Raw genomic sequence first — 13844 nt, 5'->3', positions numbered from 1 at the left:
TTTTTGCACTCAAAAAAACTTCTACATATTTCAAGAACGTGCAGTCAAAAAATAGACATCACATGTGAAAAAAGAAAACTACACTGAAACAAACGTAGGCACGAAAATAAATATACATCAGTAAATCTATTACACATCTGTCTTACAATATAGACAATTTTTAACTGACATTGAAAGTATGGAACACGTATATTTCAATGTTTCACAAACCATATATATTATTTATGTGAGAGAAATTAAAATATAACCAATATTTGTACTACTATTAAATATAATAAATGAGCAAGTTACTCATTACTATTATTTAAAATACCAGAACTTTCGGACTGTCTAAAGTAAAATCACTGATAGCACATCACATGCGTACAATCTGGAAACACAAGTATAAAAATTACAAAACTCAGACACAAACGGTGTTAACACTGACGTTAAGACAAGACTGTTTGCAGTGTCACGTGGTCATACATACAGTGTGGGGCTGTGAGATTTTCAACTTAACCAGTTGACCACCTTGCTCATTAGTCACATTGAATATATATTACATGTTCCTTTCTACATCTTTCAAATTTTTATGTACATTTGAAATTAGTTGCTTGTCAAATACAGAAAAAAACATCACCAGTGTTACAATTTTTTATTATTTCGCTTGAAAGATAAATTGAAAAACAGTATTTTATGCTTATATATAAAACTCATGTTGTGCTCGAAAAACTGTCAAAAGTGTTGCAGTCTACTTAGAATAAAATGAAAAACTGGTCCATCATATGAGTTTAGTTGCATTTCAGAAAAACTCTGACACTGCTCTATTCTTAGGTAGTCGTCATAGCAAATATAATGTTTTTGAAACAGTGAATATATATATATATTCAGATATAATGATATATAGTATCGTCATAGCAAATATACTGTTTTTGAAACAATAAATATATACATATATTCAGATATAATGACACATAGAACGGGTTATTGACGTGCATGACAAAGGCTACTTCTGGGTTGACAAAATCTGTTTCGCAATCTACAGCCGAAGCATATAGCTCGACCATATTTACATGACTTATCTTTCATTTAAACTTCATCGAATGTATAAAAATCTCCAGAGTTCTCTAATTTGTTATATGAAACTCGCTTCTCATCGTAGATTAATACAATATCTTTAATAAAATTTCGGACACACTTATGGAAACATTTGTTAACAAAACTTTAAAATACTATATGATATTATTTACTAACATTTCTTAATTTATAAATAAAGGTCAAGCTCAGTATTTTATGGTTAAATTACGCAAAATGAATATTCTTTCTAACAAATCTCTATTTCATATAGAGAACTCATGTTTCATCATATCCTGATGTAAAATAGTTATTACATATGAGAAAAATCACATTTTACAAACTTCTTGAAACATTTGTGAACAAAATTTCAAGATTTACTACTATGCTATTTAAGAAAACTCATTAGTTTATAAAATATAGTAAGTCCGAATCATATTTCTCAAGGTAGAATGGAATCTACCCCAATTTGTGTAACAAATATTCTAGTATTTGAATTCAGGAGAAATTAAAATCTGAATAAATCAAACAAACTCCAAATAATTTTTGCCAAAATCTTATAAAATATCGAGATTAGCTATTGTTATGTTATATCATAAGACTAGCCAGAAAAATCTTATATCTTAGATTACCATAAATGAAACATAAGGGACAAGTGACCAAGGTTTCTTTATTTTAGAAACTATATAAAATATTTAAAACCTAAACCACTCCCGCGCAATTTAAATGTGGTGTTAGTATCACATGTGAATAGTTTACAGTCTATCATTACAGAACCAACATTGCAACTAAAACAAACTGTAGGTCCAATGTACATTACCTCTAAGAGTGATTTTGTATCAAAATAAATGTCTATATTATCACACATTATATAATAACAGCTTTTAAGTGTACATTCACAATAATTGATGGTTCAGTCAGAAAATCATAGTAAAGCTTTTTTAAAAAAATCAATCACAAAATGAATACAAAAGGGCTATTACACTTAGCTATCGCTAAATTTGTGCTGATAAACTAGAGAGTTTGTTTGTTTAGAATTAAGCACAAAGCTACTCAATGGCCTATCTGTGCTCTGCCCACCACGGGTATCGAAACCCGGTTTTTAGTGTGTAAGTCCGCAGACATACCACTGTGCCACTGGGGGGCAAACTAGAGAGAAAGCAACTAATGAACTGCACCCACCACTAACTCTGGAGTTACTCCTTTTGACTGAATAGTAAGGTTTAGTTATTACGCTTATAGTGCACTTGCAGATTCAAAATGTGGAACAACTTTTGGAACTTAAATCCACATATTCAAAGTTCAGGCACGCTAACAGCCAGGCTATACTCATCCAAAATCTGAAGCTTATAAGGACTTTGACCGACGTTATGACTATATTTTTTTCGAGAAAAAAAGAATTTTTTTTTCATTTCAAAGGACATGATTTATAATGTGTACCTGTATGATGAATGACATTGAAAAGATTCTGATTAGATTACCATCTGTATGCAAATTTAAAGTATTATTAAAACAGATTTAATTTCTTTCGGATTTCGCGCAAAGCTACTCGTGGGCTATCTGCGCTAGCCGTCCCTAATTTAGCAGTGTAAGACTAAAAGGAAGGCAGTTAGTCATAACCACCCACCGCCAACTCTTGTGCTACTCTTTTACCAACGAATAGTGGGATTGATCGTAGCATATAACGCCCCCACGGCTGAAAGGACGAGCATGTATGGTGTGACGGAGAGTCAAACTCGCGGCCCTCAGATTACGAGTCTTAACCACCTGGCCATGCCGGGCCAATATTAATACAGAATAAAAATGGTAACTATTATTCATAGTTTGACATTTATATATACACATTGTTTATATATATATATTGTTTGCTTGCTTGTTATTAAGCACAAAACTACACAGTGAGCTTATCTGTGCTCTGAGTATCACGGTTATCGAAACCCGATTTTTAACGTTATAAGATATCTAATTTACTCCAAACCAGCGGGAGGGTCTAACAAAAATTATACTAGAATAGTTCACAAAATTCTCACTAGGAGTACTGAACATAAAAAAGTACATTATTGAACCAACATTTTAAAAGCCATAGATGAAAATAAAATCAACTGATAAAAGTTAATCTACTTCATCTATCTTCAAGATGAAGACAAATATAAAGAATCTTTGTTTTGTACCATTTCAAAATGTTCAGACATTTTGTAGTTGAAATTTGAAACGATTCTTCGTCAGTTATTCTGATTTTCTAGCGTTCTTTATTTTCCATTAACAAATTATTAAAAATACTAATGCCCACTAATATTTTCATCTATAAATGCCTTTAATACTTTTACAGAAATTATTCTAAATGTATGGATATCTATTATGTATGGGCAGGGAAATACCATATTAATGTAAAGTGTGCGTGTGTGTGTGAGTTTTTATAGCAAAGCCACATTGGACTATCTGCTAAGTCCATCAAGGGAAATCGAACCCCTGATTTTAGCATTGTAAATCCGTAGACTTCCTGCTGTACCAGCGAGGACAACTGATGTAGAATCCTGAAATCTTAATAAGAACAGCATTTGTTTCTTTTTTATTATTATGTAATATCTAGATTTTGTCTTAGAATGTATGAATACATAAACATAAACTTATCACTGTTCTCAATTGTAACACTCTTCAGCTATTTTGTACTTCATATACTTCCTCATAAAGGTAAAAATAAGGTATATACTTTATTCTGCGCTCCATCGAAAAAACATACAAAAAAGAGAAAGTAGTCAATGTATTGGAAAGGAAACTCAAAGTTCCACTCAACTTTCCATTCGCCACCAAATCGAGCGCAGCTCAGTGGTTAGTTTGCGGACTATTAATCTAAGATTCTGTACTTCGTGTTTCGTTACTGCTGAAAAAAAAAAAAAAGTCACTCTCTACTTTTTCATAGTGGGTGCATAATAATTGTCAAATCCCTCTTTTCGGTTGGGAAAGAGTAGTCCAAAATTTAACGGCGGGTAGTGTTGATTAACTGCCCTCTCTCTCTAGTCTATCACTTCAAAATTATGAACTTAAGATCAACTACCGGCTACCTGTATCAGAAGTTATCAACTACGGAAAATACAACAAAAAGAGGTAATATTACCAACGTACAGCGACTTTAAAAAATGGATTAATTAGTAAAATTATTTTCGTTTTGTCGCCGTAAACAATTATCAAACTTCCTTACACCAGTCTGGATCTCTATACTAGTCTATAGTAATGACAGTAAATTCCCAATGAGCAAGGTTCGCCATGGCCAGAAAACCGGTTAAGGCACTCGACTAGTAATTTGAGGGTCGAGGGTTCGAATCCCCGTCACATTATAATGTTATGGCCTCACTATTCGTTGTTAAAAGAGTAGTTTAAGAGTTGGCGGTGGGTGGTAATGAGTAATTAGGGCGGCTAAGGTAGACGTCGTACAGCTTTGCGCGAAATTCCAAACAAACCAAACCCCACGAGAGCAAGCGTCAGTACTTAAAGACCTGAGAATCTATCACTAACAGCAATTAAAAAAGAACAGCTCCCCGAAAGGGAGAAACTTATCACCAACCAATACTGGCCAAAGCCAATATTTTTTCAAGTGCAATATTCATCATTCGTAAGAGATAACAAAACCTGTCATTTGGTAGTTTTCACCCACACTCATTACTGATTCAAACATTCGTGCACGGTTTTAATGGCAAAAAACACTTAAGTTCTGTTCAAATTCGTTTTGTACTGACAGTAGAATAAACTTCTGCAGAAAACCGTATGAGGTAGTTAGCCCTGTTTGTGTTGTTCTAACAGTACAAGTTGATATTGATAGTGTTACACTATAGGAAACCTTTTCGTGTAGGCCTGGCATGACCAGGTGGTTAACGCATTCGACTCGTAATCTGAAGGTCGCGGGTTCGAATCCCCGTCACACCAAACATGCTCGCCCTTTCACCAAAAAAAGCATTATAATATGACGGTCAATCCCATTATTCGTTGGTAAAAGAGTAGCCCAAGAGTTGGAAATGGATGGTGTTGACTAGTTGCCTTCCCCCTAGTGTTACACTACTAAACTAGGGACGGCTAATATAGTTCATTGTTATTCCTTATGAATACTGATGTCCAAATTAAGTATTTAATCTCATGTAACTGCTCTTCCCTGTGTATGAGGAACATTATTACAACATAAAAAATGGCGAAATACGATAATAACTTCTAGTCCCAATTTAACAAAAACAAAACTGAAAATAAAGTAATTAGTTGCAGCGAATTGTTGGTTTAAAATTTGTTTCCGAAACATATACAAAAAAGTTGCGATAAATCCCATAGTACATTACTTGTCATAATTTATATTAATACTGGAACAGTTAACACAACCGTAACCACATATATATCTATATTAAAAATATGCAACTGAAAAAAACAAACCGACAAACGAAGAGCGTCGTAACTACGTAAGTCCTGAATGCTAAATAACGTATTCATATACAGGTCAATTTCCTTACAAAAAAGGTGGTTGATGTCTTTGTCATTGATCTCTGACAGCTATGTAAAGTGAATAAATTACTGCCGAAAAGTAGTGTTAACAATAATCGTTAGAATTTATTAGGGGCAAAATTTTTTTTTTTTTTTTTTTTAACTGCTCGACCTTTTCTGTTTTTCGCGATATTCCCCTCACTCTTATTCTTGAAGACCTAATATTAATATGTGTCCGTTCCAGATCATCACTGGACCAATAACTCTTTATTGAACTACTGTTAAACATGGATTAGGGAAGTTTACTATCTCAATCCAGCAAGACTAAAAAAAAAAGAAGATATTTCTTATTTTGTTGGAATATTTTGATCTCGCTACTGTATACAAGTATAAATGAAAATATTTGTGTTGACAACGTCTGGATACATTTAATATTTGTAAATTTAATGTTTCTTGACTTTTTACATTCTTATTATTTCTCAACGAGTTTCTAAAGCTATAAAAAATATTATATAAACTTCGTCTATAAAGGTTTTAGCAACAAAACTCGACAGGGAACAGACGTGTTTCCTGCAAACAGTTGGTAGTGCATCACGACATTTTCTTAACTCAGATTTCTTGTTACGGTATTTGATATGTACGTGTAATATTACGTTTTATGAAAATTATCTTCCTTCTTCTTAACAACAGAAAAGTACCTTGGAAAATGCAGACTTATTGTAGTGTATTCACTTCAGCATTTTGATATTTTAATTCAACTCCTATTGTAGACTGTAAATGTATCGGGATGATGTGACAGAATCTGAAACACTGCCAGGATTTGATGAAGCTTATAATATACGCATGAAAAGCAGAATAAGCTAGAAATATATAACTCAACCAACTTATTTGTTAGAAAATAAAGTAGATGTTATTTACTATTTTATGTAAAGCGAAAGCAGGTGTTTTGTGTTTAAAATGCAGTAAGTTCAAATCGCTCTAGCTGTCATTTTTTGTTTATTTGTATTATTATTACAAAAGAGTTTGTTTGGAAATTTCGCACAAAGCTACTCGAGGGCTATCTGTGCTAGCCGTCCCTAATTTAGCAGTGTAAGACTAGAGGGAAGGCAGCTAGTCATCACCACCCACCGCCAACTCTTGGGCTACTCTTTACCAACGAATAGTGGGATTGATCGTCACATTATACACCCCCCACGGCTGGGAGGGTGAGCATGCTTAGCGTGACGCGGGCGCGAACCCGCGACCCTCGGATTACGAGTCGCACGCCTTACGCGCTAGGCCATGCCGGGCCATTACAAAAGAGATTAAATTCGACATTCTAGTATTATAATTCGCAATTTTGCCGGCAGTCATACCCCGTCCGTTTCTTAACAATGGCTCGCAGAGATATTTCTATAAAATCAAAATTCATTAAGAAGAAAACATGTTAATACTGTCCCAATCGTCTTGTACAACATTATATGAAGTGGCTAGTGTTTTAGATCTACGACTTGAGCGTGAGCTTAAGAAGACCAAAGGCACAATAGTCTGTTGGACCTGCGTTAGGACACTTCACAACATGTAGTGGAGAATTGTGTAGTGAATCCAGTTTCTTTGGTCATCTTCCTCGTGAAAACAGCGTCACGTATTATAATTTATCTCGGACGAGTCTCCGATTTATTGTGTTATGTACGTTAAGTAATACGATTTCAAATAGCCGAAAATTTTAATTTAAATTTAGAAGTCAATTAAATGTTAATATCTATCAGATTTATGATATTTGCCAATAAGACTGATACACAAAAAAACAAATATATTTTAACATACAAATAGCAATACAATTTATAATAACGATTATTAGAAACAGTCATTACAAATAATAATTTATATACAAAAGTTTCACAAACTCACAACAATATTCAGTCTTCTGTCTGGTATGGAACTAAGTAATTTATCAACAGTCCAGGTCTATGACAAGCAAATTAATTTTATGTTGATGCACCGTTAAACTTTATTTGACGGGTATGCTAGCTTGTTCAATTCTTCACACGTCAGTTTTATCCTCCTCCGACAATATCTAATGTCCTTGTAGAAAAAGAAAAGTCAGAAGTTAATTAACTGAAGTTTGTAATGTTGGAAGTTTATAAATGTTCCTGGTAAAATTCTGTAGTTTTGAGATTAATAGGCGTTGATCACAATTGCAACCTTTGAGGCTTAAAGTGTAATGAATGCAGCGTCCGAACAATATCTTATTCTGACTCTTGGCACGTCGGTTTATATATTTTAAGGGGAGATTCTCGAATGTTCAAGAATATTCGAAGATATGGTAGTGTTTTCGTAAAACACATATTGTTGATTCTTACACTCGAAAATCTTCTAAAAATTAAGAGGACAGGCGGGACTTGCACAATACACAGCCAAAAATATACATCACATGCATCAAACTGAAATAAACGTAGGTATTAAAACAAAAGAAAAATATAAAATTCGTTACAACAGCTATTGATTTCGGTATATGGCTAGAAGATGAAAGATCCTAATTTGTGAACCTTCATTTAACCTTAAATGAGCGCTGGTGGATGAAAATGGTTCATTGTTGGAGCGGATACGGCAGATGTAGTGTAGTTGACATATTACCTATTATTCTTTGCTTACACTCTTAAGTTTATGGTATATTTAACGGCACCAGCTCAATTTCGTCATGGTGGCCTTCTAATTAAAATATCTTCTTTCATAACTATAGTCTTCCTTTGTAAATGAAAGGGTTGGTTTAGATCAAATTGCGGTTTAATTCTGAACCTGTTACTGTTCTAAACGCCCTACTGCGAGAATTTTTACACTTCCCTGATGATCAGTAAAGCTTCTCTTCTTTAAAATGTTCTGCCCTTTCTTTCCACATTTGCAGAGACACCAGTGATGGATATGCAAAATTTTTTAGTGCAAAAGTCACTACTGAGTTCATTTAGTGATCTAATATTTATTTATTATTTAGATTTTATAACAAGAGTGTTAAAGTTAATTATTTTAAACGCGATAGTTATCTTTCGTTACGTAACTCGGTAAGTTATATGCTATTTGTGTAGTTCAATGGTTGTGATAATTTGACGTTATCTTTCTCCACACTTGAGACAATTATTTAAAGCTCTGGATACAATTATGATAACCAACAAGTTAAGTGAAAGAATAACTAAAATCAGTAAAAATGAAGTTAGATTGTGTAATTATTAGTGTAATTGTGACGGGAAATATCTGAAACTAGTTTCATAATTTAACAGAGATAAAAAGAATAATTTGTCTTGTCAAAGGTTATTCTAAAGTAACTGAGCCTGCTTATGTGGAGTTTGACGAAAAGGAAACAACTGTTTAAGTTCAGGATACAACTGTGGAAAAACACAGGGAAAGGTAGGTAAATTATTCACTGATAATAATTCGTCTTCTCGATTGGATTCGAAAGTAATTAAATCAACCTGTTTGGACGTTTGAGAAACGTTGTTATTGTTTTTTAAAGAAAAAAATTATTTAGAATTTTATATAAAACTGATTTCCTACAGTGTAAAGAATTTTTGTACATACGTTTCACCTTTTTTGAATATATATATATATATATATATATATATTATTTCTAAACAAGTGGAATGTGTGCTGTCAGTTTATTGTTCATATTCATCACCAACAAATCATGGAAACCTACTGTAAAAAAATTTGAACTCATATTATTAAATCCCTGACAATGCCCCCAGTGTCACAACGGTATGTCTGCGGACTTACACCGCTAAAACTCAGCTTTAGATACTTGTGATGGGCAGAACACAGATAGCCCATTGTGTAGCTTCTTGCTTAATTCCAAACAAACAAACAAACAGCGATAACTAATAAAGTAATTAATATGAGTTTCTATACTTTTAAATAACTTTCTGTACACTAGCTATTCAATGATTCTTAACACTCTGAGTTTTATATTTCTAAATTTGTAATAATTTACAACAGACAGTTATTATATCACCATATAGAAAAAACTTTTAAATGACGATATAAACATATTAAATGTTCATTACTATTTTCAGAATTATTAAATTATACAGAAATAAAAGTAATTCGTGCCTAATGTAATGAGTAAGTATATTTCTACTGTTCCAAAAAATATATATCATGGTTCCCTGAAAACGATCTCAGTGTTAAAAAAAATTAATCAATTATACATTTAATTGTTAGTAAAACTGCAATGTAGTTCATTAAAAACTTTATAAAATAATCAACTATGAACCACAGATAGATAAAGAACACTACCTTTCTGTAAGAAAGTTGACGTCAAGGGGTAATGATAGCATTATTTATACTAGAATTATTATTGTTTTTAAATTACTACCAGTTATTAAATATTTATAGAAGTGGATATTCTGTTTGAAAGTATATCACCTCAGTGAAATATGTTGACTACATTGTTTTGAATTACGTGAAATAAAAAAGAAGCAGAAAAAAAGAACAAGAAATGCAAACTATTTGCTATGATATCCACAAACATTCCCAGAGCTCGTAACTTAATCATTACACAGATGTTGTTATAAAAGGAAACGCTATATAGTATTGTAAAGTTCTTATGACATAATGAGATATATATTTGAAATATCATTTCGATGAACAGTATGAGTTATCCCTACATAGGCAGTGCTACCATCTGCCTGATAACCGCTTTCTGATATTAGATCTTCTTATTTTCTAATAGTAGTGATCTTGGTCAATACTTCATTTTCAGGTTCTTGCGCAATTTCACTTTTGTCTTATACACATGCAAACACATAAATGTTTATATAAATATGTATATCAATAGACAGAGTTATCACACAGTGTTGTCAAAAAATGTTTGGTGTAGTTATCAAAAGCATCCCAAAGGTGCTGATATCTGCTTGCACTGGAACACTTGTTTTGTCCAAATTCCCTCATCAGGGGTCTCTTGTAAACACCAGCCAAGCACGTGTGTTAATCTTAATGTAACTAAACATTTGATACGAAATAAGAAACGGGCGTTAAATTTTAGTAATACTGGTTTTATATAAATTCAGTAGTACTTAGATTTATTTCAGTTATATTACTGAATTTCATTTTTATCTAATGGGAATAATAATAAAAAATATTAAGTCTGTCATAACAGAATTTTGTGGAAATTTGGGGTATTTATGTAATTCCAACGTTAACTTGTTTTGTCTTACAATTTTAACCTCATACTTCTGTGCAGTAGTTTAAATTGTTCAGAGTAATGTTTGTTTATTTCACTTTAAAAATGGATTTCGTTACAGTAACAATCAGGTTTATGTATAGCCTGTCAATCAAAAGGCTATCGGAGACAGAAATGCCAACTATTTCAAATGACTGAGCGTAATGATTGTAGACAGAGCCCTTTATCATTTGTGGCTACTAGGGTTGACCAATGTCTCTAAGCTATTTGTTATTGTATTATTATTATAACTATTATTATTTATTGGTGAGATGGCGATTTTGTATGTCTGGAACAATCGTTTATCCCGCCATGCGCCACAGAAAAATCGATGTGACAAATTATACAAAATGCACGACTGTCACTGGCTTTTGATGCAATGACCAGATATTTTGCACTATACTCTTTCCTAAATTTTTGATTCACAGTTTTAGTCCTTTTAGATTTGCCATAAACAAGACAATCTGGTGAACTAGGCCTCTTTTTTTCCAACTTGTGAACGATCGCATTGGTGTTTCTATGCTGCTTAGAAAACGAGAAATAGCCATCTACGCGAGCCCTGATTGGCTGACAAGCACTGATGACGTAATTATGGATTCTCCCACGTACCCAGTATGGAGAAGCACCGCACTCAAGCTATTGGTAGACGTCGAAGATACAAATATTTTTATCATTTCAAGCACAAACATGATTATCGCAAGTAGCCATTTGGATTGTCTTTTACTTATTATCAAAATTTATTTGTATCTCACTAGAAATTTTATTTTCACCCCTTTCAAGCCCTGGGGGAACAATTTATCACTTTATTGTAGAGACCTATATAATATATAATAATTTGAGAGTTGCAACAAGTCGTAATGTTTGTCTGTATGAGCGTATAGTCGTAATGTATACACCAAAATCGTAATGATTATGCTCAAATCGTAATGGTTGGCATCTCTGCGGAGATTATTTTTGAAAAATGAACAAAAACCAGGATTGATGGTGTTAATATCAAACACTGTCTTTTCAAAGTATAAACCTCATCCCACAAATTTACATTATATTAAATTTATAGGCATTACGAGTCTGACTTAAATCTACACATACTTATCCAAAGTGGAAAGCCTAGCAGCAGAGGAATTTTGGTATGAGATAGATTGGGTGGACTTTTATTTCGCTGCTGAGAAGGTGTAGTTTAGAGGTCTTTCCAACCGCTTCACACTGAATGTATTATGTGTACAAAATCAGAAATGACAATGGAGTGCTCGTTATACCTCATAAAATAAATGAATCAATTTCCAAATCCATTCTGAAAGTAAGGTTCAACTGGTCTATGTGATATGCAACTGATTGGGTACGATTCATTTTCAAAAATTAAAATATACAAAATGGAAAGCTTTTTTATTCTATCGCGATGCTTTTATTGAAGTGTATTGGAAAGAACAATAATACAATCCATTTAACGGTATATTGGGGAAGTGGCTACGAGTTAGTTGGTTAGTTTCATGAATATATCATTTTTATAATACTGAAAAATAGTTTAATTATTATTATATTTTTGCCTTATGGAGATTATTTCGAATTGTTTGAGCATTATATAGATTGAGATCTAACTTCGGTTTTAGAAACTCGTGAGATAATATTAGAACAACAACTATATGTTTTAGTTTTTATGTGCATAGAATTATTATGTTATGTATCATAAACAGAAAGATTAGCAGCCAAAACGAGAATATAAACTAAAGGTTTACTGAATTAGTATGTTTGTTTTGAATTTCGCGCAAAGCTACTCAAGGACTATCTGCGCTAGCTGTCCGTAAAGTTGGTATCTTACTGATAAAGAATACTTACATGATAAAAAACATTAAATTCTTATGACTACTTGTAACTTGTAGGCTGGTATTGCTCAAAACACTAATTTCAAGCTATGCATAGATAAGAAATTTACATTGAAACAAATAACTTCAGAAAATATTGAAAATGAGTAAATTGTGTATACCTGTACTTTGGAATAAATCTACAGTAATGTATTTTATGATGAAATATTTTAGTTTATTTAGATTAAAATTTTCCACATTTTAAAAATATTTAAGGTACTTAAGGTTTGGTTTGTTTTGAATTTCGCGCAAAGCTACACGAGTGCTATCTGCGGTAGCCGTATCTTATTCTGCAATGTAAGATTAGAGGAAAGGCAGCTAGTCATCACCACCCATCGCCAACTCTTGGGCTACTATACTGATGAAAGTAAAACGAAAACCGTGAAATTAACAAACATCTTTTCCGAAAAGTAAAATAATTAGCATGCAACTTTAGAGAATTACAGTATCAGCACTTTCATAAATTAATTTTAGCTACTAAAACGACGAAAATGTTTCTAGAATATTTTTTTCCAAGTTTCAATAATACTACTAATAAAAAGTTTTAAACACTTACGGGATCCGTTTCCAGTGACGACCATCACGATCCCACTCACAACAGCCAAAGATAAGATAGTGTTCGACCACGAAGAATGTACGATACGGCGACTTGCTCTTACATGGGTCAAGTCATTTTTACCACAACGCCGTGCCGCGATCATCTATGACTGAATTTCGACACGAGTACTTCTTTTGCAAACATCTAGTTTCTACTTTGTATTGACACCTATCTCACTTTATAGATTTTTTTTTTTATTTTGCAAACTTGACTATTGAATCAAGATGCACGAGTATTGCATACTGGTATAACTCCAGTACATTGTTTTTATCTTGTTTTTCAAATTATTATCCTATTTATCGTGACTTCACATTGAAGTTTTTTAACAAACATTACAGCCTTATACAATATCATGCATAACAAAGTTATACACACGCTCACGACTTGGTCAAAACGGATCCCAAAATCCGTTTCGTAAAAGGCATCGATACACTTGGCTTTCTTTCTTTCTCATGCGCTTGCGCACTACGGAAAAGTTGTAATGCCATCTATGTACAGTAAGTTTTGTTAAAGTAGTGATGTCGATTACCATAATCGTAGGGGAACAAGGCTGCATTTTGAACTCTTCTGAACAATCGCTCTTGAGCATATGCAGGATTTTACAAATTGCGAGAAATAACAATGAAAAAAATCAATCCAACTATTTCAGTGCAATCAGATGAGATGCTATTCATAAGCATAA

At 32.8% G+C, this 13844-nt stretch overlaps 1 protein-coding gene across 1 annotated transcript in view; it reads right to left on the bottom strand.

Moving 5' to 3' along the window:
- Positions 1 to 13576, bottom strand: part of LOC143244833 (tyrosine-protein kinase transmembrane receptor Ror2-like) — an 80292-nt gene extending 66716 nt beyond the window's left edge. Inside the window, exon 1 of the mRNA XM_076490223.1 lies at positions 13121 to 13576. Coding sequence (XP_076346338.1) covers positions 13121 to 13265 — 145 coding nt within the window. The 5' untranslated portion in view covers positions 13266 to 13576. The remainder of the gene's footprint in view (positions 1 to 13120) is intronic.
- Between the last annotated feature and the right edge of the window lie 268 nt (positions 13577 to 13844).

The sequence above is a fragment of the Tachypleus tridentatus genome, chromosome 2, assembly GCF_004210375.1.
Source record: "Tachypleus tridentatus isolate NWPU-2018 chromosome 2, ASM421037v1, whole genome shotgun sequence".
Classification (NCBI taxonomy): Eukaryota; Metazoa; Arthropoda; class Merostomata; order Xiphosura; family Limulidae; genus Tachypleus; species Tachypleus tridentatus.
The sequence above is the reverse complement of the archived record's forward strand: the minus strand, read 5'-3'. Positions and strand labels throughout refer to the sequence as shown.